The 24,258-nt window shown below is 34.8% G+C and overlaps 1 protein-coding gene across 3 annotated transcripts in view; it reads right to left on the bottom strand.

Annotated features, from left to right (window-relative positions):
- Nucleotides 1-24,258, bottom strand: part of CRPPA (CDP-L-ribitol pyrophosphorylase A) — a 303,756-nt gene that overhangs the window by 126,651 nt on the left and 152,847 nt on the right. The window contains exons 7-9 of one of the 3 annotated variants that reach the window (XM_032402003.1): nt 12,703-12,792; nt 12,130-12,222; nt 39-1,437 (exon numbers count right to left, since the gene is read on the bottom strand). In XM_032402003.1, the coding sequence (XP_032257894.1) occupies nt 1,423-1,437; nt 12,130-12,222; nt 12,703-12,792 (198 nt within the window). In that variant the 3' untranslated portion in view covers nt 39-1,422. Of the gene's footprint in view, nt 1-38; nt 1,438-7,960; nt 8,353-12,129; nt 12,223-12,702; nt 12,793-24,258 lie in introns of those variants that run through there. The other 2 variants (XM_032402002.1, XM_032402001.1) reach the window with 2 other exon arrangements.

Genomic DNA, 24,258 nt, shown 5'->3' with positions numbered 1-24,258 from the left:
GAACACAGCCACACCCTTTCCTTTACATCTGTCTATGGCTACTTTTGCACTAGAACGGCAGAGCCCAGTAGTTCTAACAAAGACCATATTGGCCCGCAAGGCCCAAAATGTTTACTATCTGGCTCTGTATAAGAAAAATTTGCCAACCACTAATATAAAAAAATTATCTCAATCCAGGCACAGAAAATGACCTGAATTATCTCTTCTAAAATAAGAGCATCCTACTGAGTGGTTTTTCCGATCCTTTTCTTCAGCAATCTAGGTTTCTATGACTCAAGGAGGACAAGTATTGACATCCCTAAAAACAAACCATCATTTGGTAAATTAAAGTGAGCACAAGGATAATGGCATCTATGATATTCAACTTTCAGGATTGCTCTGAGGATTAAGTGGGATCATTTATATTAAAGGGAAAGAATGGGGATTCATTATTTTAAGCAATCAGTTAAGTGCCTGTTATTACCAGCATTAACCTAATTATACCACTAATAAGCATTAGCAGGGCCACATTTGTAGCGGGGGGAAGAGGGTCTGAGGATTATAAAGGCAGTGGGAGTTCCATTTCTTAGAAATGGGAAGAGCAAAACACACAAGATCACAGTTAGTTCTCACTGGTTGGGCAAAAAAACAGAACTCAGTCATTACCATAAACACATTAAATTAAAAAATTGAAATCTGTCATTCTCTCTCAAAAAATCTAGAAATGGGTACAATACTCAGAGTACTTAGAATAAACACGCAAGTGACTTGAACCAGTCCAGTCATTTCCAAATAAGAATTTTCCAATGCCAATACTAGGATTATCTTGACAATACTTGCTGCATTCCACCTCAGCAGGTACTAGTGAATCAAGTATCCCAGCTTTTAAGTAAAGTATAAGCTTCAAGATCCCATGAAATAAAACCTCTGCTGCCTGGAAACTTAATCATACTGTACTTTTCAAAAGTATCACATACAAACTTATTACAAACAGGGTTCAAGCCAAAGCATGTTTGGATGAAGAAGCTTTTTGCACTGATTCCATCACCTTTCTACGCTTTCAGTAAAAGAACAGTTCAGGCTTTCCAGGAAACTGCAGAAGTAATCTATTTTTAGGTGGCTATAAATTTTTATCCTAAAGGGATAGTGCTTAGGCCTGATAATATTCTTACCATCTTTCTGCCTACTAATGATTCAATCCATGAACAAGGTTTTGAGTTTTGTTTTTGTTTTCAATTGTGTTTTTCTTTGCATAATATGAAATGGTGGTACAGGAAGGATTTAATAAAACAACATGATCCATCATGCACATACTATGTAAGACTTGGCAAAAGCACTGTAATATGAAGGGTTTTTTAAAATTATGCCTTTACCTGGAATTCTATTAAAACTCAAGTAGTAAGGAAGCCATGGAGGTATGTAACTTGTCTTTCCAAGTCAGCTTTAGGATAGGAGAGTCTGTATATATAAACACACACAGAGAGATGAATAGAAAGCTTTTGAATATGAGTGGAATCTTTTTAATTATCTCAGTGAATAAATGTGCGTTCATCTGCCTAACTCAACCTTCAGAAACAAACCAAAAAGATCCTTCCCTAATGTCCCCTATCTTACTATCATTCATTCCGTTTCACAAGATATAAAATTTGAGATTATATCTCCTCCTCTCTCATTAAATCAAGCACAATTTTTTTGTGTTTCTACTTCTTAAATATATCTTGATTCCAGCAATTTCTGCCCATTCACTCTGAAACAATCCTAGTCCCAGCCACCACCATTATTTCTCAGACTACTGTGATAGCCTCCTAACTAAACCAAATCCATCAAGGAAACTCTCTGGTCACTTTCATCTGCTCTCTGTGCTATATCCAGAATGTAAATACAAATCTGATCACATCAGTTTCTACTGAGCAGGGCTGCTTCATAGAATTCAAACTTAGGGGGCGCCTGGGTGGCTCAGTAGTTAAGCGTCTGCCTTCGGCTCGGGTCATGATCCCAGGGTCCTCGGATCGAGCCCCGCATCGGGCTCCCTGCTCTGCAGGAAGCCTGCTTCTCCCTCTCCCACTCCCCCTGCTTGTGTTCCCTCTCTCACTGTGTCTCTCTCTGTCAAATAAATAAATAAAAATCTTTAAAAAAAAAAAAAAAAAAAAAAAGAATTCAAACTTAGAAGGCCCACCTTGACCTTTTCCTGCCTAGTCCCCAAACCTCCCCAGTGTGTGGTCCAGTGTGTTTCAGGTCCACCAGCTCTAATGCTGACTATTCCATGCACTGCTCTAGCCAGAGACAAATGCTCTTCCCCCTACTCCTAAAAGACCTGCTCAGTCTTGCCAGTCTCAGATTCCTCTCATATCCTTAAGATCTCTTCTGATCACGTATTCTAGGCTTTCCTGCCCCTTTTTCTTCTCTTTTTAAGAGAGGGAGGGGGAGGGACACAGGGAGAGAGGGAGGAAGAGAGAGAGAGAACATTAAGAACGAAGGCGGGGGTTCCATCTCACAACCCTGGGATCATGACTGGAGATAAAATCAAGAATCAGATGCTTAACTGACTGAGCCACCCAGGTACCCCATTTCTGCCCTTTTTTCAAAGAGATCTAGTTAAAACTCTTAATGCTGGGGTGGTGAATAGAAAGAACTGTGACTAAGATGCTGTGAACTCCCAACCACAGGATCACTTCCCGAGCTAACTCCAGCCATTGGATTAAATTTATGTTATTGAAAATCCTTCATCTTTGAAAGAAAATAAAATTATTTCCTCACTTAACAGAGTAAGATAAATTAATCTGAAACACTCTTCTAAAGACGCAGTTTTTTAAAAAAAATAGCATATGTGTACATCAAAATGCCCGTCACACAAATGTTCAAAAAATGTTATATTTATCTATATTAAGTCATCAGGTAATCAAGAGAATAGGATAGTCACTGTAAAGCACTAAGTACGTTGCACTTAAAATAAGTTTAAAATGAATGGATAAGAAGATACACTGGTACTTTAATGATTAAGGAATCATTCTCAGAGGGTAGGGTCTGGGATAGACATGAATGGACAGATTCTTTGGAGGGAAGGGAAGACTAATCTTGCAATCTTGCAACTGTTTTTTAAAGAGACCAAAAAAAAAAAGGGGGGGGGGAAGAATGAATGCAAAAAGGAAAGATTTAGACTTATCCTAAGAAAAAGTGGACTACAAAAAGAGGAAGATAAATTAAGAAAAGGACAGATGCAAGAAGAATCAATTAGCCAGAAGTCTTGAAATAAGGATTAAAGTATAAAAAATTCTCAAAAATGGCTCAAGATAGGAATACTATACCACCTGATTCATATTTAACATGACTGCTATAATCTGAATTGCTCTCCTATACTTGTACATAAAGCACATGCATAATGAGTTATACAACAGCAAAAGGCCTTGACAACACGTTCTAATATGGAAAATATTTTTAGAAAGAGAAGTCACTTAAATGGCTTCAAGGGCATCCCACTCTGTTGTCAGATAAAGATTCTGAATTAAAACTCAAAGACATGAAGGTTAATGGACACTTGTTATTTGCAGACCTACTCCTTGCACCTTGAACCCCACTCCAGGTATATCATCCTTACCATGACAAAGATCTCCTAAAACTTAAAATAACAGTTAATTCTTTATATTTAACACCACCTTTATAATATAATTTATTTTCCCCAACAAATACAATCTTTTAAAATAGTATAATAAAAATATGCCAAGTCCAGGGGCACCTGGGTGGCTTAGTAGGTTAAACATACGCCTTCAGCTCAAGTCATGATCTTGGGGTCCTGGGATGGAATCCCATGTTTGGCTTCTTGCTCAGCAGGGAGCTTGCTTCTCCCTCTCCCTCTGCCCCTCCCCTCTACTCATGCTATCTCAAATAAATAAATAAAATCTTAATATATATATATTTATATGTAAATCTTAAATATATTTATATATATCAAGCCTAACTTTAACCTATATAATAAGAAGTCAACATAATACATATAAAATATAACATATAATTGTAAAATAAATGATAGTGAAAAGATATTTGGTTCCATCTTTGTAAAGAAGTAGCACAACACAATTGAGCTAAATGCCCTTATTTAAAACAGAATCCAGTACACACACACAGACAAAAAAAAACTAGTAGGAGAAATCCCCAGGCATATTTTTTGAAAAAGTGAATGACCAAACCAATTGCTTAACTCCTTTTCTAGGCCTAAAATTAATGTAAGCTGCCTAACAAAGAAGTCTAGCTTTATTATTTGCCTCCTGTGCATTTCATGTTAAATTTTATGAACTGATTTAGATGGAAAGCACCAGTAAATAAATTCATAAACAATTTTGCTCATCTAACTGAATTCAGTGAACTGCACAAATTAGGGAAATAAAAAGCAATTTCAAACCCTGTGCTTAATCAAGAAAAATTAATTAGAAACTTAGAAATAAGTACTCTAGAATTTGTGCCATTTGCATATTTTGCTAGAACATCACTCTATCTGAAAATAACCATAATTCATTACAAGAATCAATGAAAACTAGAAAGGTGTGTCCTAGGAGAATCATTTCTTGATACACCATCAGTTATATGCCCAACACAACTAATCGCAGGGAATTTTAATATCCTACAACAAAAACTGTCTAGTAACCATTCAACCATAAGCAAAGATTTCCCAAAACTTATAACAACAGATAATTCTTTCTATTCACTGCCTCATACAAGAACTTCATCATTCCTCATTTTGGAGTTCAGTATGAATCCCTTCATGACTAAAATTTCAAAAAGGTTCTCAAGGTATTTGAAACCAGGACTGAGCTATTATTATTTTAGGCAGGAAATATTTTAGATTTCATTACCAGAAAACAAATGAAAACATTTGTAGAATTCATGGAAATGACTGCATTTCTACCACTAAAGCTATCCACAACCATGAAAGAGAAAACCTTAATGCATCTTAAGTGAAACATCAAAAAATTCAGCATACAGTAAGATTATCATTTTCTGAAGAAAAAATAAAAACTACAGTAGGCAAAATGGTTAAGACTGGAATAGAAGGATTTGGACTAACTGTTGGTCATTCTTTGGCCATTAAACATACACACACACACAGAGTATCTATTCAAAAATAAACACTAAGGGCCAAACTAAGGGCCTGAAACATACACATTGTAAAAAGTAAATCCAGTATGATGGCAGGGAGAATTACAACAGCCAGCTCTCTTCTGTTTAAGAACTTGTGACCTAAAAACTAATTTTCTCAGTCTAGTAGTAATAGGGTTAACAGGAGGAAATGTACAGAATAAGTAGTTAAGTAAAAGGTGACGAAGATACATGTCTAGGATCTGGTAAGAAATTTAACAGGACCACAGATCTTTATAACTTAAATTCAATAAAGCCTCAATACCTTGTGAAGCAAAGAAAGAAACCATTAGCACTTAAGGAATCATTAATGTTTTTCTAATTGTCATTTGTTCTTTATTAGGAAGGAATATTAAATACATATATGTGTGTGTGTGTATTTTTAACCTTTTTCCATATGATTTAACACATTCACGAAAGCATAAAAGTAACAAGTGCATATGATACATTGCACATTGGATTGATTCTGTTCCTGGCTCTGCCACTGGTGGGCTATGGAAGCTCCTGGAAACAATTTACATTGCTGACAGTTTCCCCAGATGTGAAAGTATTAAATGTCAATGGATGGTGGTTTTCTATTTTTTTATTTGCTGACATGTTCAAATATTAAACATTTTGAAGTATTTTAAAGATCATGTATTCTGATCTGTTATGTCAATAAACTACTTCCTGGTAACTAGAACTAAATTAGGCACTTTTGAAGGTCTATTTATGTTTTTCAAAGCATTAAAATTCTATATGGTAATTTGTTTTTTACTAAAGTAAATTCATGAAAAGATTCTTATCTCTTGTAAAGTACCAATAAAATTATTGTCTACATAGTCAAAAAATTAGAGCTCTTATGCAATTATCCAGATAATTACTGCGAAATTACTTTGTAATGAGGAAGTGATAAAAAATTTTATCAAATAAAAATAAAGAGTTTGCTTCATTTCTCAGTTTTGAACTTCTAATTGTGTTTGTTGCCAATTTCTTTCTGCTTTTAAAAATTAAACATTTCATTGGTGTCTATTATATGAACAGCTTTGCTCACTGAAAAAATAAGCTTTAAATAAGGATAAATTGTCCATTATCTCATCTGATTATAGTAGGAAAGGATGTTTTGTGCAAACCTTGCCAGATCCAAATAAATTAAAATCTCTTTTACTTTCTGCACCTGGAAAGGAATTTTTTAAAGTTTTACAATTGGTTTTACATAATCTTGGCTGGAAAACAGCTATAGTTTTGCTTCCTGAAATTGTCTTCTCCATTGCTGGAAAAAAACAGCTCCCTGATTATTAATTACTAAAAAAAAACCCTCATAACTCAGATTCTTAGCACTTTTGAGTCTTGTTTAGTTTAGGTAAAAGCCTATTATTTTTTGGTGAGGGAGGGAGTAATTTTTAGATCAGAAATTTTATGAATTTACCTTTTACTCTTTTAACACATTTAATATATTACTTTATTTTTCTAAATATTTATTCATTATTTAAATAGTGAACAAAAACACATGATAGGAGTAGAAAATGAAGAAATGAACATGTCTCATGTTGACAGCTATTGTATCAGGTGATTCCAAAGAAAGCTTTCAGAAAATCCTCTTGAGAGTTGTAATCTGAAGAAGGTGCTAGCTTATATCCCCCCAGTGGTAACTGCAAAGAAGGGAAGGCCCACAGCAACTTTAGTCAACTCAAGATGAAAACTTGGTTTCCTTAAAAAAAAGAAGAAGAAGAAGATAGCAGGAAGGGAAGAATGAAGGGGGAAAATCGGAGGGGGAGACAAGCCACGAGAGACTATGGACTCTGAGAAACAAACTGAGGGTTCTAGAGGGGAGAGGGGGGGTGGGGGGATGGGTTAGCCTGGTGATGGGTATTAAAGAGGGCACATTCTGCATGGAGCACTGGGTGTTATATGCAAACAATGAGTCATGGAACACTACATCAAAAACTAATGATGTAATGTATGGTGATTAACATAACATAATAAAAAAAAAAAAATTGGTTTCTTGGTAACTTATAATGAATGATAGATTAAACAGCACCAGAAATGACATTTGAAAAGGGCTCTCAAAACATAACTCCTACACAATTTAGTTTAACAAAAGAAAGCTTTGGTTTTCATGTTTATAAGGTTTTTCTTGTTAAAAGAAATAGGAAAGAATCTACATTTTTAAAATTCCTTTATGCCAATCAGTCTCTAACAATAAAAAAAAAGTACCTATTTTTTTTCTTTCAAGTTAGAAGCATTTTCCTAGTACAGGACATGCTTGTTATCTGATTATGTGTTTCCAAAAGCTCACAGTTAAAAGGCTACATAGCTTAACAAATGTCATCCCAAAATAGATGTAGATTCAATGAGAAATAAAAATTTGTAAATTGACCCCACCCAACTATATCTGCCCACTTTAAGAATGACATTTTAGCCAGTCAGCATTATCAGTCTCTAGTTGATCACAGAAATTTGAACAATTCTGATGACTTAATATAATTACAATAAAATTAAGTTATATCTACCAAAACTTTGGATTTTATTAAGTTGATCAAATTAACATTGGTAAACTCTTTAAATCCTACTCAACACCATCGACAAATGACAATTTGGCCAAATTAGACTGCTTAAAATAAAGAAACTAAGAATAATGACCTAACGGATGGTGCCAAAGAGAATTTTGAACAATGTATTAATAAAAGATACTTTTACAAAACTAAAATCTCTAAAACTATTTTGTAAAAATGACCACTTGAAATGAAGCATGTCACAACTTATCATATAATGTTCACAAGATTTAGCAAAGATGTTCCTTTTTTAAAAAGATAAAATTATTTTGATAAATAACTTAGTTATTTTAAGATAAAGTCCTAATTATTTTTTCTACTTTTCATGGTGAAATTCTGTTTCTTCTTCTTAAGTAGATCTTAAAGTAGTAGCATCCTACCTGTTAGTTTATCTTAGACAACAGAAACCTCCTACAGTATTTCCTAACACATTTCAGTTTTATAAAAGTCAAGAAGTTGATCTTCAATCAACACCCTGAAATAAAATCTATTTTTTATTATAATTAATATTATATTAATATAATTAATAAATCTAATTACGTTAAATACCTGTGTACCAAGAATCCAACAACACTAACTGGTCACTCCTTCGGTGCTTAGCTCCCTCCAAGGGATAAACGTTCCAGATGAGGTTGAAGGTCACATGTACCTTTTAAATGACTACTGAATGACAATTAACAGGGAATTCCAAAATATTTTTCTGTATCTCCTTGAGAAAATAAGAGACAATGTGGGCTTCACCAGCATGGCAGGCATCTACCAATTTTCAGCACTTAAAACCTGATCAAGTATTGTTTTTGCCCAAGAAATGCCCCAGATTAACTTCAGCCCCATTTCTTCTAAAAATTTGTCCTTGTAGAGTGAAACATGGTCACATTGCAAACGACCACCTTAACTAGTCTCTTGGTTGAAAAAACCCTCACAAACACCTCATTAAGCACAATTTTACTTCGCATCTGCCTGATTCCTAGTAAGCCTTCCTCTGTTCAGATGGACTGGAACTGGAAGTTGATAAACCCTCACATAGAAAAAAGGACCATCGTACTACAGCTCAGCAGAGACAAAGTATGTCTTTAAACATTTACAATACATGCATTCAATAACTGCTGAATCACCTAACTCCAAAATAAAAATGCATGTATTTTTCCATGACCTTGATGTCATTTTAGATTTATTTTCTGGTAAATAAAACCTACCTGCTCAGGGAAGCAAATAAACAAACTCTTCTTTGACCATTCTCAGAATTTAGAATTGATTAACAAAAGCCTTATTAAAAAAAAAAAAAAAAAAAAAATCTCCCATGGTATGATTTAATCTCCCAGCAAAGTAATTCAGGTAAAAGCCAAGTAGGCACACCATAGTCTATAGGCTTCCTATAACATCTTTCTAATTATATACATAAGTGGTGTGCACACTTACACCCCCAGACATTATATGTATATATGTATGTATTTTTCCACCTGATAATGTACAAATTATGTCCCCAGATACTTACACCCAAGTTTAAGTCTTTTATGTATTTTACAATTATAACAATATTTTATACACAACTACTAACTTGGGGAATATTTGAATGGTTCTGCCCAATTTTAAGTCACAGGAACACTGAAATGGCCTTTTAGCCATTTGGGGGAAAGTACTATCAGAAAGAAATAGGATGATGCCTTTTACAATCATTTACAGGATAACTCAAAAATCCAGAGAAATTTACTTGCCTCTCAAATCCAAGAAGTCAGCGTTCTTTATTCTACCTTTTCAGTGATTCAGTCTATTCTAAGGATACAGATTCTAGATGTGTTCTAATGACATCTTCCTATTAAGTTTAATAAAAGCTTTAATATTCCTACACTGAATCTACTTATATACAATGAGAAAATAATGAGTGAACAAATACTAATCATGGAGTAGTAACACCTCTCCAATCTTAAGTAAACATTTTACAATGTTTATAGTGTACAGACTTATAATAGTACTATCCTCAAAGTAGTTCTGGGAGACATTTACTCCTTAACTAGAGGATTATCTTTTTCCTTAGTTTAATACAGAAACACCAGAAAGGGAAAAAAAAAAAAAATCTGGCACTTACTGGGATACATAAAATAGAACTCCACAGGAATAAACAGAAAATTAAATTCAAATATTTATGGAAAAAATACAAAGAACAGAAGTTGAGATACAAGAGTAGCAATGAAATAGAAGAACAGTTTTAAATCTATGTGTGTGCGCACACGTGTGCATGTTTGATGGCAAAAGGCAGAGGCAAAAGATAAACAGAAAATTCACAGATGACACAGATTCCCCCCTGGGTGCCTGCCACAGTTACTCGCACTAAGAAAAGTCAGCTCACAGGAAATGTGCTTTTGTGATAGATCTAATAGAGTATGTGGGAGAAGATAACCAAGTACTCAAACTCAAGTACTTAAGGGAATGTTGAAAATGTCTGATTCAAACTCGCAAATCAAATTAAAGCAGTGGTAGTGACCTTCGAGTCATCTCATCCAAATTGGAAAGAGGAGGAGCTAGGCTGTTAAGTGCCACAACGTATGCCTGCCAAAGAGACAGCAAGTGCATTTTGCATTTATGCTTTCATTCATTCATTTTAATCCTTACAATGATTTAAGAAGTAGAGTTATCAACCTCATTTCTAAAATGAGGAAAGCAAGTCTCAGGAAAGTTAAGTAACTTGACCAAGGAACTGAGGAATTCTGAGTTTAAAGCCCTTGTTCCCCTTCATGATACTGATACATGAAACTTCAGAATATTATCTAGGAACATAGAGAGATTTCTAAGCAAGTTAATGTAGAGGGAGGAATAGAGGGCCATACACAGAATTTTTAACGTACTTGTACCCTACAGAGCCTTAGAGTATTCCAGCATTATGTATATTTCCTAATGTCCCCCAAAACACCCCAATGAAGACATAAACATCCAATAAAATCAGTCACTTGTGGAACTTTAGTTTCCATAATCAGCAGGATCCATGAAACTTATCTTTAGGGTATATAACCAAATACAATAGGCCAACAAAATCAATCTCCCCCAATTGCTAATTTGTTTATACTTGCAATGCTAGACTTACAACTTTTTTGTAGTACAAATTATCTTTTCTTTCTGTATTAAGGATCTTACTTAACAAGAACTAAATTGCTACATTATTGGGATGGGACTGAGCTTCCGAAACTCGGCAATAGCTATGTTTTGAGAATTTCACATTTGGAACCCCTTCTCACAGCAAAATGTCAGAGTACAGACTACTCAGCTAGCCTCTGATTTTATTCCTTCTGGCTGTGCTCTCCGAGATCCCTCTCTTCTGTGCAGTTTAATAGGCCAATTAAGTAAATGGTATACTAAACATACACTTTAAGTCTTTCACAGGAAAGACCTCCCCAAAATTTTCATGGGCCATTCTTTGAGAAATTCTCTTTCATCTGTTTCTAACTCTACTTTTGCTGTCCCTATGACATAGAATTATCAAACAGTCCATTTTCTTCCACATATTTTCCCTCTCATTTTTTTTTAACTTTGGGATTTCTTTTCCAATGGCATTCTGCTAACATGCTAATAAAGTTCTTTCATCTTATCTGAACAACCAGTCAGCTCAGCAGTATATTTTGCAGTTGTAATGAAGAAAAAGAAATGAAATTGGTTGCTAGATTATTTTTTTCCTAAACTTGTCGATTCAAACAAATAATTGCAGTAACAAAGGAACACAGTCATAGAGGTCATAGCAAGAGAATAAGCTCAAGAATCCATAAAGAAGAGTTTCTTCTTGATTTGGATGGATTTCCTCAAGGGTGAAATTTTATTAAAAAGAAAAGTTGATTTCAAGGAAGGAAGCCTAAGTTTGAAGAGTTAAATCTGCATTGGTAAAAAGGATGTGATACATATATATATTACCATCCATCAAAAAGAATGAGGGGCGCACGGATAGCTCAGGTGGTTAGACATCTGACTCCTGACTTCAGCTCAGGTCATGATCTCAGGGTTGTGAGATCGAGCCCGGCACTGGGTTCCACACTGGGCATGAAGTCTCTTTAAGATTCTCTCTCTCTCCCTTTGCCCCTCTCCGACCAAAAAAAAATGACATCTTGCCATTTGCAACAATGTGGATGGAGCAAGAAAGTATAATGCTAAGCAAAGTCAGTCAGTCAAAGACAAATATCATGATTTCATTCATATGTGGAATTTAAGAAACAAAACAGATGAACATAAGGGAAGGGAAGGAAAAATAAAATATAAAAACAGAAAGGGAGGCAAACCATAGAAGACTCTAAACTATAGAGAATAAACTGAGGGTTGATGAAGAGGAGGTGGGTAGAGAGACTGGTTAAATGGGTGATGGGCATTAAGGAGGGCACTTGTTGGGATGAGCACTGTGTGTTATATATAAGTAATGAAACACTAAATTCTGTTCCTGAAACCAATACTACACTATATGTTAACTTGGATTTAATTTTTTTTTAAATATCTGCATTAATTCACTTACTGAAATAACAACAATAGGATATAAAATGGATAGATTACTCTCTTCAAGCATGTTCAGTAATTTCCGGGTTTCCTCAAAATCAGAGGACATAACCTGAAAGACCAGAAAAATAAAAGTGAAAATAAGTTCTTAAATGATTTAAATGTTAATCCAAGGATAATTAAAAATAAAAGGGAAAAAAAATGGAGAGCTTTTACACAAACATCCAAAACATTTATCAAGCTTAGTTTTCACTTTTTGAACAACTTTAAAGGATACCCATTAAGGTCATATTAAAATTTAAACTATTCATTAATTCAAACATGTTTCATCTTATCTGCTTCATACCAGGTAACTGAAAATGGTGTCTAAAGAAATATTACCCTCTTCTCATTATGGGAACTAGCTTGTTAGAAAATATTATTTTTCCATTTTAAAAGTTAAAAAATAAAACTTCCAAATACATACTGAATAACACAACTCATCTATCAAAACTTAAATTCAAATAATTAAGAATCAAGAAAAAAATTATCTTCCACATTTACATTCATACAGATCCTCAAGTGCTTCCAATAACTTAAATTCACTACTCACATTCACACAAACGTAATTGTAGCATTGCTCTAAGATGATTTGCTCAAGATCTCTAGCAGGACACAGAGCTCCAGAGGTGACTTTTACATGCTAGGAGAAAAAAAAAAAATAGAAGAAAAAGGAGTTTATAAACTAGATAGAAAAACCAAACCAGAACCTAAACGACAGTTAAAAATGAGCACAAAACTACTAGAGACACATAAAGCCAAGAATCATATATAAAAACAAAATAATTCAGGCTACAGTTTATGAAGCTACCAAGAAAAAGACATTTGAACTAGTCCATGAGTAATGATTACTATTTTGATAAACACCAATATAGCTAAAGTAAATAGTTTTAAGTAGGAAGAGCTAGAGGATATATGCAGGGACAACCAAGTAACTGTTTTTTCTTATTCAAAGGATGTACTGCAGAAAATGCTGGATTATTATTAAAAGGTTGGTTAGACAGGGATTGTTGGATGATTCTGGAAACATGTTAAATTCTACAGTTACATAGATTTAACTAACCTGGAAAGACTAAAAACAGGAAAGGCAGTAAGAAATTATTGTAATAGTTTAAGTATGAGAGAAATAAGACTTGAACTAGGACAATGATAGCAAGAGATGAAGAGATTATTACCAGAGGTGGTCCCAGACTAGATGTAGAATAGTACATATATTACAAAAATTTTCCTAATGAGGGGTGCCTGCGTGGCTCAGTCAGTTAAACATCCGACTCTTGATTTTGGCTCAGGGGATGATCTCAGGGTTGTGAGATGGAGTCTCTATAGGGGCTCTCCACTCAGCAGGGAGTCTGCTTCAGATTCTTTCTCCCTCTCCTTCTCCTTCCCCCTCTGCCCCTCCCTGTGCACATGTGCACAGTCTCTCAAATCTTTTAAAAAGAAAAATTTTCCTAATGACATTTTTATTCCATATTGCTCAATATTCTAATTAACTTCCATTTTTTTCTTCTTATAACAATATGAACAAAAATTTAATTACTAAACAAAGGAAGTGTTTTATCTATACTAGTCTAATTCCCCAGAAAGTCACATTTCGGTAGTTAGTACTGGCATTACATTTAGAAGTCTTTACAATCTACTATTCTAAAATAGAAAGCTTGTCACTTAGTAAAACATTAAACCTTGTACTTCTAAGAGCGTTACATTGTAAGTAGGATTCATCCTAATTCTATCCAATTTTGACAAAATATTAGAGAAGGGGAAATAAAGGTTTTGAGGTCTTAGCAGTGCTAGAAATTAGTTGGCTCATAAATTTCAAGACTTTTCTTTCAGTTTAAAGTTCTTTTTGAGGGGCGCCTGGGTGGCTCAGTCGGTTAATTAAGTGTCTGCCTTCCGCTCACTTCTCCCTGCTTCTCCCTCTCCTCCCCACTTGTGCTCTCTGTCACTACCTCTCTCTCTCTCTCAAATAAATAAATAAAATCTTTAAAAAAAAAAGTTCTTAATGAGTACAAAGTTCAGAGAGAACATTAAAAAAATAATAATAAAACAGTTCCATATGCATCAGCCATATATTGATAATAAAATAGGAAGAAACTGGATTTCATTGTGTAACATTTAGTTTGTTCAAGGAATCACATATTCTAGATATTATAGGGAGACAATTTTCCAAGAGGTTTCTCATATACCCAAACATCTTCAAAGGCATTAATAGCTAATTTACTCCAGATTGACTTTTCAAAGATGTTTGCATAGCAGGCAGATTTGCAAAGATAGGTACATCTCCTCCTGGAGCAAATCTGTTTATGTTCCAGAAAATAAAGGTAAAGTCATCTCTCTCCCTGAGGCAGATCTGCTTGACATTCCAGAATAATAAAGACAATGTCTCTTTTGTAACCGGAGGATGTGCTGGTTTGCCCACAGTCCCTGAATAAGGCAAGTGCTCCCAATATCAAGAGTCTTCTTTAATGCACCCCACTGAGACAGCACCTAGTTGTAACTGCATTTCCCTGTAGGAACTGCAATTCAAAAAATCAACACTACACTGTTCTACTCCTTAATGCTACTGCTGTAACAAATTGTCTTTTCTCTGAGCACAGAGTTTCAGGTCTTACCCTGATACTTAAGATATTAGCATGAATGTCTGCATGCACGTATCATATAATTCCTCAGATCCTGCCAAGTTTGACTTAACAGATATACGACAATCATATCAGCTCTTAACTTCAAAAATGTAAGTAAATTTGAATTCTAAAAAATGACCTAATTTAAAATTTTCTTTTGCATATATGTAAATAAGGTCTAGGATGAGAACATGAGAGATATTTAGCTTTGTTAGTACTGAAATGGAGAAAATTCTTAAGGACAGGGTATGGGATTCTTGCACACAGAAACATCTTGTTTTTACTGCTAGCAAATAATAAATAGGCATTTTAAACTTACAACAGTTTTTTTTAAGAAAAAAGTCATTTCAAGAAAAATGGTCTATGTTCTTAAAACCAACAACTTGAAAAAGGTAAAAAAAAAAAAAAAATCCAAAAATTCCACTACCTAGTAACTTCAACGTTCGATAAATATCATTCCCACAACTCTCTATTAATATATGCAGTAGGACAAAAGGATGCAGGAACAAAAGCAGTAATAGATTCTAATGAGATGACATTCCTTTTTTTTTTTTTTTTTATCTAGTTAGGAAAGAAAATTGAATAGAGTAAACCTGAAGATGATGGTAAGCTTCAGATTATTTTCCAGAGCACTAAGCTTCTAAATGTTAAGAAAAGGTAGCATGGAGAGCATTAAGACATTGGATTTTTAATGGCAACAAATTTCATTTGTCAGTATTTGTTGACCTCCTTCTATGAGAGGGAAACAAATAACACATTTTAACTTCCACCTCAAGCCTGGTTCTGGTCATATTATTTTTACACTGACAGGATTTATTATACTCACATTCTATTCTAGAACCATAATACCCACAATGTAGACATATCTACAGCCCAAAACACTTTTTATACAAAATTTCTCCATTTCTAAGTTCTTTTTAATTCATTTCTTCATGTGATGAACTGTATCTTCAAGGAGTTTTTTTAGTTGGTCTTGTTTTTTACAAAAGCCTCGACATTTTTAGATTCTTTGACTTTTTGCTTTTAGACTCAAAGAAGAGACATTTGGGAAGAAAAGTTTGGTTCCCTCTCCCTCACAGATCTGTAGTCACTGCTCCACCACCACCAAGCACCGTGTACTATCCTGATACTTAGACTCCGTTTCTCGTTCACCTATGTTACCTGATACATCTCAACATCAGTAGTTCTAATAATACATGTAGACATTGTATTTTATTTTTCCCCTCATCATCTTTATAATGGACAATTTGGCTGATGGTCACATCCTTGGATTCCACTTGCATTCCCTCCAAAGTTCATAGGCACAGCTTCATTGTATTTGGATAGTGAATATTGTGGAGATGCAAGAGGTCAAGCAGAGTTTTTCTTTAAGTTTTGATTTTGGTTTTTTGGCACCTAGGTCCCTGTCTGAAGAATTCTTTATGAGGAAATTCAAAATCCTAACCAAAATCAGTACATGCTTACTTGGCAATTGTTATTCCTCAATTTTCCCACAGCTATGCCCATTTGGTCTTATAGAATTAGTCATTCCAAGGAAATATTCTTCTAGCTTTGAGAATAAGCATTATCCATATGTTGGATGCCTTTATCATCATTCACATCTATTCTCTTTAATTTTTACTTAGAGCACACTGTAATTATCTCAAGTTTCCCGCTATAATAACCTGGTATCAGTTGTATTCTATTTCTCATCTGCTAAGTAGTTCTAAAATAGCGTTGCTCTAGTCTTAATTTTATTTCCTCTGATAACTGTATTCATCTCTTGCAATGCCATCTTTGAAGTTTGTTTTTAGCCTTCTTGAATTCAAATTTTTACTGAATTCTACAGAACAAAAGGTATGAGAATATTTTGGGGGTAGGGAAAGCGTTGATGTTTCTTTCATATTTTTAAAATCTGATTTGCATGTGCTGCAATTCTTTTTAGTATGAATTGTAGTGTTCCCTAATTTTGTTTCATAAGTTGCAGAGTTAAAAAATGGTGGGCACTGAAAATTTTCCCTACCTCTGCTGCTGTACCACAAAGATTTAAGGGATTTTCTCTGACTTTTCCCTGGCCTTCATTTCAGCCCCTCAATCTACTTTTCCCTCAATTAAAATTTAAGAATTATCTGGATAATCACCATTGCCCTATAACAATGTCTTGCAGATCCATGGGTAGGGTTTAGAAGACAGGATGAGCCAGATCAAGGTTCCAGTAGATTCAGGGACTGTCAAGGGCCCCTTTGTGATTCAAAAACAAGTGTTCATGCTGTGTCATCACATGATGATAGAGGCAAGGAAACTCTTGGGGGTCTCTTTTGTAAGAGAACTAAGGCCTTCATGAAGGCTCCATCCTCATGACCTAATCATCTCCCAAAGGCCCCACTTCCTAACACCAGCACACTGGGGTTAGGATTTCAACACATAAATTGTGGGGGAGAACCCATTCAGTCTATAGCACTTGCGTATTACACATTCTCCAAAAAAAAAAAAAAGTATTCAATAAATGTTAAGAGTATTTTCAGATTAATATTCCTAAAACTGAGCTTCATTTCATTTTTTTTCCAATTAAAAACATTTAAGAACATACGATTATATATATACATGTATGTGTTTAGATTAAATCTCAAGTTCTATAATTGTTAAAGTCCTCCATAATCTACTTATATTCTGTTCAAATCCTAACCATGCAACTTTACTTATCAACACTACTTGTCAACAAAAATATTCTTTACGGCCACTTTCTTCTATTGTCACAAACACTGGACCCTTTCTCGCCTGTGATGGCTTCAGCCCATACTGACTTCAATATATACTTGTTCCCTTGTTAAAGCTTTGTTTCTTAAACTTAATTATAACAGTTAATAAATACAACATAAGCTGCTAGAATACAGGATATAGATATATGGAGGCACAATTCCCAGCCAATGTTAACTTTTGTTATTATTAAGATATATTTGTTCTACTATTAATGAATTAAAATTCCAGTTAAAAGGTTCATCATCTAGGGCCTACAAACTAAGACAGATATGCACACACAAGTATTAAATAGTAACATTTTCTTACCACCTTTAAAAAACAAACAGAAACACTGCAATTGTTTTCTTCCTAAAATTGACACTCTAAAGAACTGTTTCCAGTTAAGTGTAATTCTTTTTTTTTTTTTTTATCATATTCCTTTTCTCCCACCCAGAAAATATTTTCCATGCTTGAGTTAAAAAAAAAAAAAAAAGAAAGAAACACTTAGATTTACCTAAATATAAAAAAGAGTCTTGGACACCTTTAATAAACAAAGACCACATTAGACAATGCTATTAGGTTGTTTATGAAAACGCTCTATGATATCATTTCATGCTGTCATTCCTAATGTTTCCACACTCAAACACAACAAATGGAACAATCTGCTGGCTAGAAGAACTCCTTGTTCTGTAAATATTTTGGTTCAAAGAACATTTAAACAATATTTAAAACAACCTTCCAGTATGTTCAGTAAAATTAAAGAGGTATACTAAAAAACAAAAAAAACCATGAAGTACTTTCCTTACGTCATGACAAATAAGAATTTAGAAAAGATTTACTATTAACGAAATGTGCAACCATCTGAATACTAAAAATAATATTTAAAGCATGGCTATTAGAAAAGGAAATGGATTGTCAAAAAATGTTTTCCATTTCAAGAAGAGTTAAGGTTTAACTAAGGCTGAAAGACCTTGGTTCAAGTCCCATGAGTCAGAGGCTCCAAAATATGTTTCTGAAAAGTCAACCTTCTTTTTACAGAACATGTTGGCTGGACCATCTCTAAATCTGATTCCATTAATTTCTCACCTCCCTCCCATCCAAACAATGGCACTAATGTGGGCATAAACGAGCAAATAAGAGTAAGATACACTTTCTACTCTGTAGACAATAATAACAATTAAAAGTCTTGTGGTTGCCAAGGGCAACCCCAGTGAGCTGGGGTAGAAGAAATGGAGATGTTGGTCTCTGGGTACAAAGTTTCAGTTATGCAAGATGACGAAGTTCTGGAGGTCTAATGTAGGGCATGATGACCATAATTAACAATATTGTATTGTATACCTGAAATTTACTGAAGATAGATCTTAAGTTCTGACAAAAACCAAAAAAATAAATAAAACACAAAAAACAGTAATTATGTGAAGTGATGAATATGTTAACTACTTTGACCGTGATGACCATTTCAAAGTGTATATGTACATCTTAATATATATATATAATCATATATATAATTTTTGTCAATTATATCTCAATAAAGCTGAAGAAAAAGTATCTTTCTATACTGCAAATCCACATTTTTGAAAGGCATCTTCTGCCAACTGTGACTGCTGAGACTGGGCCATCAGTTCATCACTCAGTGTGTTTATCTCTAGTGTGTGAATGCTGTTCCTGGACCTTCTGAGGTTAACAGCCCAGATCTTCTCCTTCTCCATTTTTAGTAATTTTCACCTGAGAAACTCCTTTAATAAGCATTCATTATTTTCTACTCTTGCAATGCCAGTTAATCTTTACTTCATGGTTATTTTTAGGCTTTTGTGGACGTTTTGTCCACCTAATGCTGAGCATTTACTATTTTTTATTTTTTTAAGATTCAGCATTAAAGCCCTTTTTGTAGTTTAACACGGTCTTTGGTGCCAAGCTCCCTGGCTCTGAAACAAGCTCTGCAACCAGCTTCTGTGTGACTTTGGGTGAATTACTTAAGCCCTGTGGCTCAGTCTACTCATCAGTAAAATAAACTCTTCAGAATTGATAAGAGGGTTAATTAATATATGAGAGTTAAGGATTAACTTTTCCAGAACTTCTTCCCTATAGGTGAGCTTCCTGGGAAGCTTTAGAGGAAAAAAGCTTTAAGAAAATAAATCTTAGTGCATTTTTGAGGTGATAAATGAACCAGATTACCATTCTGCCATGTTATGTAAGTTATGGACCTCCAAATATGAACAGTGAGCTGGTACATCATACCAGTAGACTGCTACTTCACAAGCTGCCACCAAAGACTCAGACCCTAACCCATTGGATATACCAAAGTCTTGACCTTCACTTAGTCCTAAAAATGCTGGGCAGGCAGAACAGCATTAGAACCAAGGTTCTGCCATGTCACAACAATGCTGGATTCCAGTACCTTATCACACCAGAGGAAGGGCTGGTACTTCCTTGCTTATGCAGCTTAAAAGCCACAGTGCATGAAGACTGGAGTCTAACATTAGCCCTTAAGGTCCTTGTGCAATGTTACATAGGGCAATGGTCACTGTCTCTATTCCTGAGTCCAAGGACTTCCCCCAACAATCACTGTTATAAAAGTTTGAAGTCCAGTGTGAGCGCTGTCATGTCATTCATCTTTGTTTGCTTGAATATATTTAAAGCACTAATAACCATCCCTGCACATAGTGCTATATTTAATGTCTGCTATGTTTATTCCACTCACTATTCATTTAACTCCCACTTTTAAATAGCACTTTAACACATCACCACACCTCCATTGCCCCTTGGCATTGTATACCTTACATTGGAAGTTTTACCCTTTTTAAGAATCTACGTTAAATATTTTAAACAATTATCTTATTGAAATCACAAAGCACACCTACATATATATTATCATTATACTCATGTTGTGTTACGAAAACTGAGGCACAGAAGTTTAAATAACATGTTTGAGATCATACAACCAGTAAGGGATAGTACTCAGACTAAGGTCTATTTGATCCCCTAGTCCCTTTCTTTAACCTCAATACACTGGGTGTCAGTTTACTCCAGGTGACTATTACCTCATCATGAAAGTCACAAGACCTTTACTCAGAGAGAATGATACTACAGATTCCAAAGTCAGCTCAGGAGGAACAACCTCATCTGGACAAAGTCATTTGAGTCCTAAGAAGTTTAATTGCTGCCATACACAATCTCCTAACTCAGATCATTTTTCTGGGTCCTGGACAGGGAACCAAATATTTAAGAAAGGTCCTCCAATGCCGGTTCTTAGATTTTATCCTGGAAAACAGTCAAGGGTGTCCGAACCACTGCATTCAATACATGCCGAGTAGTTGGTGATGGTAGCAGAAGTGATTATTGTGGTAATAAAACCTTTAAAAAGTCCACCTTTATACATCCCCTTCTCTCTGTTAAAATTCCTTTGAAAGCCATACGGTTCTGATGCAAAACTACAAGGATTGTGGAATAGAATATACAAACCTCAAGCCTTACAAACCTGAACACTATCCCAACAAATTCAAGGCTCCCATTTCATCATACAAATTATACATCCAAAAGCTGGATATTGTGTCTATAAAAAAAGGTAAAGCTACCAAATGCACATCTGCTCAAGCTTATCTTCCCACCCAGTTTCACTACAGAATGTTATACTTCATATAGCTAGTGGAAAATTTTGTAGTAAATTAGAAATTACTAGCTTTAGCTCATAAGTATTTTTGGCAGGCATATTCTGTATTACCCATTTTGTCATTTTGTAAATGACAAAAAATATGTTAAAAAGGTATTTGCAGTAATATGACCTCTTTATTTTTTCCTGGTAGTGCATAAAACATTTGGAAGCTGAGTACTGGCAAGATGACATAAACAAATCTTCTGTCTTAATTAAAAATATAAAAGGCAAGAAGAGAGTATCCTATCCACTGATGGATTAGCATTTCATTCATTCAACCAGTAAGTATTTATTGAGGGCTCTGAGCCGGACCGCAGATTGTTCACGGAGATCGTAGCAATGAACTAACTACACAAAGTTTCTGTCCTTGTGGAGCTTACATCATACTGGAAAGATGAAATCAAGTTTAGACTTGTGTTTCTCCAATTTCAATATGCATAAGAATGCCCAGGAATCTTGTTAAAAATAGATATTTTTATTCCTGTAGACATGTGTTGGGGGTCTAAGAATCTGCATTTCTAACAAGCTGCCAGCTGATGTTGCTAAAACTGGTTCATGGAACCCACTTTGAAGCAGCAAGAGGTTAGAGAATTTGAACCCACTTTAATCTAAAAGCCCACTCTCATTTTCAGTAGAAATGAGAAAATTTCTCATTTCAAGAGTGGGCTTCCATATAGCCATCAGAATATAATTTTAACTTGGACTCTACTGAAGCCATTGCATTTCCGTATCATCTAAAATAAATTACCCACATCTTGATTTAATCAGCATGGCAAATATACATGAGTAACATTAAAGAATTACTTCAACTATTTTTTTTCCAAATTCGTTACCAAATTTATAGCATAATCTAATTTACTTTTACAAAATCTTAACTTTTTCTAAGTAACTAGACACTGTCCAGATATATAGAAGTATAATTAGAGCCCATTTCCTATATAATTATGCCCTAATAAAGTATGCACAAGTTATATTCTAGTCATAATATCATGGATTTAGATTAATTAGAATCAACACCAACAACAGTTTCAAGTCAGTTTTATAGATGATTTAAATAGTCTACTGAAGACTATAGTTTATTACATGTAGCTATACATTCATTAGAAATTACAAGTACAACACATATGGCTTTACTCCCAACCCACTGTAAAATTTGAGCATTCATGAAACCTAACAGATTGTTTTAGCAATTCTTAACTCAGGGCAACTTTGTCAAGTCAGCAAAGTCAGGACACATTTTCAGTTGTCACACGTGGGATAGGAAACTACCACTGGCACCTAGCAGAGAGAGGACAGGGATGCTGTCACATATTCTATGATGCACACACTGGCCAACCTCCAAGATAAAAAATCATCTATACAAGTAAGTCAAAAGCATAGCTACTGCAAAATCCTGCATTAGTTGGAGAGTTCTAGTTTTGGGTATTCAGCATTTATTTGTGAATCAATATGTGATACCAAAAACAGTAATATTCTAGCAACTTTAAGGCTTTAATATAGTCACTCTTTTTATAAGGGAAATACTAAAATTGATTTTTATCAAGTGTTTTAATATTTTTATCATACCACAAATGTGACAAGTGTATATTCAAAATGAGTAGGTAAAAGGAGGTATATATTAAAACCAGATTTGCAACTCAGTAAGCTCTGTATCTTGTTTTTTCACTGTCTTTAATTTTAAATTAGATAGGAAATACACCATAAGAAACCATAAGCAGCTACAATCGTGTATGAGCAGCTTAGTGATTTCACATGCTCTTCTATCACAGAGGAACTATCCACTAGATTAACTTTTAGAGAATATTTAATACCAACCCAACACTTGTACAATCCAAATACTACCACTGTAATTGTTCAAATCCTATGTAGTAAGCAAAAAAATTTTCATTATTGTATTTTCCTCTCTACCAAGAAATGTAATTCCCATATTTACGTAGAAAATAAAATTTTCATCTCATACAACTTTTCATTATAAGCTATATATTAGTAACCTATTGAATATACATTATTTAGTGTATAGGTCCAAAATGTTTTTATAATATTAAAGATAAATTACTTTTTAGGCAAAAGTAACTAAAAAAAGATCATGTGACTTATTTCAGAAGTGTGTGAACACGTGCACACTTCAGGATATTTTTTAAGCCGTATATGCCCAGTTAATAAAGAAAGGTAAATTTGTATCTTGATGTAGAATCCTATTTTATGTTCTAAAGAACAAACCTTAAAGTGTTGCTTATGGACCTATTTCTTCACCCCACTTCAGAGCCCCCTCTGCACAGCTCATTTCCTCATCTCTCTCTCTCTCTCTCCCTCCCTCCCTCTCCCTCTCCCCCTCTCTCCCTCCTTTCCTGACAGAAGGCCTCTGGACACCAACTTTAACTTCATCACTCTGGCTGACTCCAGTTCATCTCATCTCTCCAACATCTGCTCTTTGCCCTTCCCTTCCCTCCTTTTGTGAAAATAGTTGTCTTCTGGCTGGGAAATCAATTAAAACTTCTTGGGCGTACTTTTCTAAACTCCTCTCAACAGTTCACGTGATTGATGGATGCCCAGCGGCTATCTCTTTATCTCCAGAAATGTATTTGGCTGACATCCAGGTGGAGAGGTTTTCCAGAAGCTTGCTTGTTCATCATCCTCTCACCATTAACCACAACTATGTATCTGGTTCTCACCATATATACGGCCTTGTGCAAGGATCAGTGATAAAAGAAATGGTGAGAGAGATGGGTATAAGAATATAACAATAAAAGGCAGAACATGCACAGTGACACCACTGCTGATGAGTAGTTTAGGAAGTCCAAGAACCGGAAAAATGGGGACAACTTCATGAAAAGAGTTATTAAACTGAGTCTCAAATGAAATCTGAAGCTGACTAATAGGGATGGAAATATAATTAAACAGAATGCTAGATGAAAAAGACAGAAAACTACAGAATTTCGGGCGCCTGGGTGGCTCCGTTGGTTAAGCGACTGCCTTCGGCTCAGGTCATGATCCTGGAGTCCCTGGATCGAGTCCCGCATCGGGCTCCCTGCTTGGCAGGGAGTCTGCTCTCCCTCTGACCCTCCCCCCTCTCATGTGCTCTCTCTCTCTCATTCTCTCAAATAAAAAAAAAAAAAAAAGA

This window comes from Phoca vitulina, unplaced genomic scaffold (assembly GCF_004348235.1).
Source record: "Phoca vitulina isolate PV1807 unplaced genomic scaffold, GSC_HSeal_1.0 scaffold4, whole genome shotgun sequence".
NCBI lineage: Eukaryota > Metazoa > Chordata > Mammalia > Carnivora > Phocidae > Phoca > Phoca vitulina.
This window is presented reverse-complemented; position numbering and strand designations above follow the sequence as displayed.